The sequence below is a fragment of the Nanorana parkeri genome, unplaced genomic scaffold (assembly GCF_000935625.1).
Source record: "Nanorana parkeri isolate BGI_ZX_2015 unplaced genomic scaffold, ASM93562v1 scaffold2606, whole genome shotgun sequence".
Lineage (NCBI taxonomy): Eukaryota > Metazoa > Chordata > Amphibia > Anura > Dicroglossidae > Nanorana > Nanorana parkeri.
The window spans coordinates 69916-74108 of NW_017308874.1; the positions used below are offsets into that span (position 1 = coordinate 69916).

Consider the following 4193-nt stretch of genomic DNA (forward strand, 5'->3'; position numbering starts at 1 on the left):
TATCGGTGGCTGTCATCCCCCCCCACACCTGCTCCTCCTTACTACATCTCCCCGCGTCCCTGTGCCGATCGTGGATGTGGGCGGGCGGTGAGTGTGAGGCGGAGGGGGGGGGCGGCGGGGGGGGGGGGGGGGCACCCAGAGATTTGGGGAGGATGAGGGTGATCCTCCACCGATAATGGGTGTCATATCTATACCACATACCTGCCACCTACCTATAGCTCTGCCGGAAATAAACAGATACACAGTATACATAATGTATCCATAGCCCGGGATAACCTGTCACCATAGCAATTGAAGATTTCACAGATTTACAGCAAAAAAAAAAAAAAAGCTGTTTTGTGGCCTTTGATTAAATATTAAAGAGGAATGCAGAAAATCCATAGAAGACACATACATATCGGACTGTTTAATGGTTCAAACTTCCTAATTCTGCTCGGCCAGTAGAGAGATCCCTATCACACAGCACAGGCTCTGACCTCTCTTATCTCTACTGCAGTTACAGCAATACAGCTTGGTCAAGGACCGCCCCCTGACTGTGATTGGATGAAAAGGGGCAGCAAGGTGCTGACTAAGCCTGTAAGAGAGACTGATTGGTTCATATTGTAAGCTCCTCATTTCCCAGTCTGAGCCCTCCTTCACACCTCAGAGTTTTTGAGCAGTTCGAAAAGCGCTTTTACCTGCCCAACACAAGAAATTTCAATGGCCCCTGTTCACACCTGAGCAGAAAAACGCCGGACGCCCGAAAAGATACGGGAGCCTCTTTGGGCAGTTAAAAACGGTTCTTTGCCCCCATGGACTTCATTGGAAATGCCCCAAAAACGTGCAACAGAAGCATGTTGCACATTTTCCATGACCCACAATGGTTTATGCGCTGCCAGTCAAAATGCGCGTCTTCATGTACGCGCGTTAAAACGCGCATGCAAATGTGCAAACGCGCATAAACGCTAGGTGTGAACCCAGCCTTAACCATGCTGGGCAGGGAGCAGGAAGCTGATATAAAGACAGACTGAGGTACTAAAGTGACACTAAACTCCGGAGTGAAATCCTAAAAATCCATCCGAGTCCCCGAACTCTGAGCAGCAATGTATCTTATTTGTGTATCACTCGGCTGGAGATCCTCCAATCATCTGACACTGTCCTTCCTTCTGGAGGGGGGCTACGTCTGTTCCCCATGGTCCCTGTGTGTGTTGTAGTCACCGCTCCAAGCTCCTTCCCCCCCCGCCCCCCCCCGGGGTGGACTACAATCTCAATACAAATCAGTAAACTAAACCTGAGATTGTAGTCCATCCCGGGGGGGGGCGGAGCTTGGAGCGCGACTACAGTACAACACACACAGGGACCATGGGGAACAGACGTAGCCCCCCTCCAGAAGGAAGGACAGTGTCAGAGGTGATTGGAGGATCTACAGCCGAGTGACACACAAATAAGATACATTGCTGCTCAGAGATCGGGGACTCGAGGGATTTTAAGATTTATTTCCGGAGGTTACTGTCCCTTTAAATATACATTTCAGGATTCCTCTGTAGTGGATGTCATGTGACTGGATGTCATGTGACTGGATGTCATCTAGCTCTGTGTATTGTGTATGATAAACAATTCCCACGTTTGTAAATAAAATAAATCAAATCCTTCTTTTCCTCCCTGATACTTCTCGGTGCCGCTGATCTCCTGCAGCCACTTCCTGTCTACATGCTCTCCAGTGATGGCTGCATGGCATTTCTCGGAGGGGGGTTCCTGACGGTGACAACACCAGTAGATCATGCCTGTGTACTGTGTGTTGTAGTCTCCGTCGGAAGCCTACAAATCCGAATATGCCTCCGGGACATCAGTCTTGCAATGCCTCGTGGGACTTGTAGTTCCACAACAGCTGGAGGGCCAGGCGTTCTGTCGAGAACGCCTACCCAGTCGAATTTGCCGACCTCAGCATCTGCGCTTGTGCACGCACCGGGGTTAACGAGGCAACAGGCGCTTATTTACAAAGTATTCATTGGTAATCGTCAATTGTGACCGTTGATAATATATCCCATCCGTGGCAGTTACGACGTTAACTGTGAATGTGCATAAAATGGCGCCCATCATTTACTGCCATGGGTGGGATATTACCAACGGTCACAATCAACAATTACAGATCAATACTTTGTAAATAAATCCCTATTTCCCCCGTTAATCCCGGTGTGTGCACAAGCGCAGATGCTGAGGTCGGCAAATTCAACTGGGTCGACTTTCTCGACAGAACACCGGCCCTCCAGCTGTTAGGACAGTGTAGGCAGTGGCGTCACAAGGGGGGTGCGGCCCGCACCCGGGTGACACCATTGGAGGGGTGACACCAAAATGACTCACAGTCATTGGTGTCACCCCCCTCTGAAAAGTCAGGCGTTCGGTCCAGTATCAGGAGAGAGGAGGGGACCGGCGGCATACCTCATCCCGCCGGGTGACTGTCCCCTCCTCTCTCTGCCGCTGCCCATCACCAAGATGGCCGCCAGCAGGTATCAGAATACTGCCGTGCGTGCGCGATGACGTCATGGTGACATCACGCGCATGCGCAGTGACGTCTCGGCGGGGTGACACTCGGTTAGCGCTCCGGGTGTCACCCAGCCTCGGGACGCCCCTGGTGTAGGTAAGGGAAGTCGGCAATTCTGATCCGTAACTTCGGGATAAGGATTGGCTCTTAGCGCTTGCCCACCCCTGCTGTACCAGGAAGTGCCTGAACGAGGACCTCCACGGCAGGATCACCGGGGATTATTATAATAAAACATGACCATGTTGAGGGTTCGATGAGATTCTAGTGATTGGGGGTTTTTGATCTACTTTCTGGACGAATGTTTTATATCCGCTTCCGGTTCCGCATTGTCCTGCGTTCCGCTGCATTTCATGGACCCATCGCCCCCGCGCCAGGGGTGATTTTGTTGCACTGACCTGCACGTTCCCATTCAACTTTAGTATACGAGGTCCTTCGTATCACACGTGAAACACGTCTGAACATATAAAGCACATGTATGTGTTCAGAGTCATGATGCCAACCAACGCCAACCAACGACCCTCCGCCAACCAACGATCCTCCGCCAACGACCGACCCTCCGCCAACCAACGACCCTCCGCCAACCAACAACCCGCAATAAATCCCCCTGACTCGACATCACGTATGTGAGCATTATTCGTGTTCGTACCCATAGTACATAATAGAAGTCACCTGCACTGCATGATGTGTGCAAGAAGTAGAAGCACTTTTTATTAAATGGTCACATGCAGGGGCGTAACTAGAAATCACGGGGCCCCGTAGCAAAATTTTGTATGGGCCCCCGTGATTGCTAGTCATGCCACTTGCAGAGCCCCAGCGGAGAGTGACCCTGCAGAGCCCACCATAGACTCTCTATAGTGGGCTCTGCAGGGTCTGAGATCTCTTATCTGTCAGCGCCTCTGTGGTCGCCGGGCCCCGACTCCTGTTCCGTCCCCGGGCCCCGACTCCTGTTCGGTCACCGGGCCACGCCTCCTCTGCTATCGACGGGCCCCGCCGTCTCTTACATCACTGGCCCCACCTGCTCTTAAGTCGCTGGCCAGTGATGTAAGAGGAGGCGGGCCCCGCCTCCTCCATTCCGAACACCGCCCTCATCTGCCGCAGCGGCTGGCTGTCACTGACACAGCTCCGCAGCGGCTATGAGGGGAAATGACCGGGCCCCCCTGTGCCCGGGCCCCATAGCGGCCACCTGTTAAGCCACTGGTCACATGCGTCATACAGCCAAAGTTTCGGGGGCCACGCAGGGTCCCTTCTTCTGGGCGACATAGTGACAACCGCTGTATGGAGTGCAGGCGATTTTGTGTTATCGATTTCATACCCGTAGTGCGGCCCAGAAACAATGTGCGCGTTTCGTCCTCACTCCACTCATTCATCATTGTGATTGGCTGTCAGAGTGATCACATGATCAGGAGTTTATCCTACTGGCCCCTGTTTGACCAGGAGCTTTCCGGTAACAGAGTGCTTGCCGTTCTGGGGGCGTGCCATTCGAGCGCGCTTCCTGACACCAAACACATATATGTGTCAGCGCGGAGTACGTAGGGTTGCCACCTTTTCTTCAAGCGCAACCCTGAGCACGCAAGCGACGCGCTGACTTTTTTTGAGTGAGTGAGTGGCGGCTTATTCATATGTAAATAGCGCCCATTCATAAACATCACAGTCAAAACTATTCTCAGGGGGG

The 4193-nt window shown here is 52.6% G+C and overlaps 1 protein-coding gene across 1 annotated transcript in view; it reads left to right on the top strand.

Moving 5' to 3' along the window:
* Window positions 1-4193, top strand: part of LOC108802022 (DNA-directed RNA polymerase II subunit RPB1-like) — a 71545-nt gene that overhangs the window by 58020 nt on the left and 9332 nt on the right. The window contains exon 2 of the mRNA XM_018573911.1: window positions 3007-3144. Within this exon, the coding sequence (XP_018429413.1) occupies window positions 3007-3144 (138 nt within the window). The remainder of the gene's footprint in view (window positions 1-3006; window positions 3145-4193) is intronic.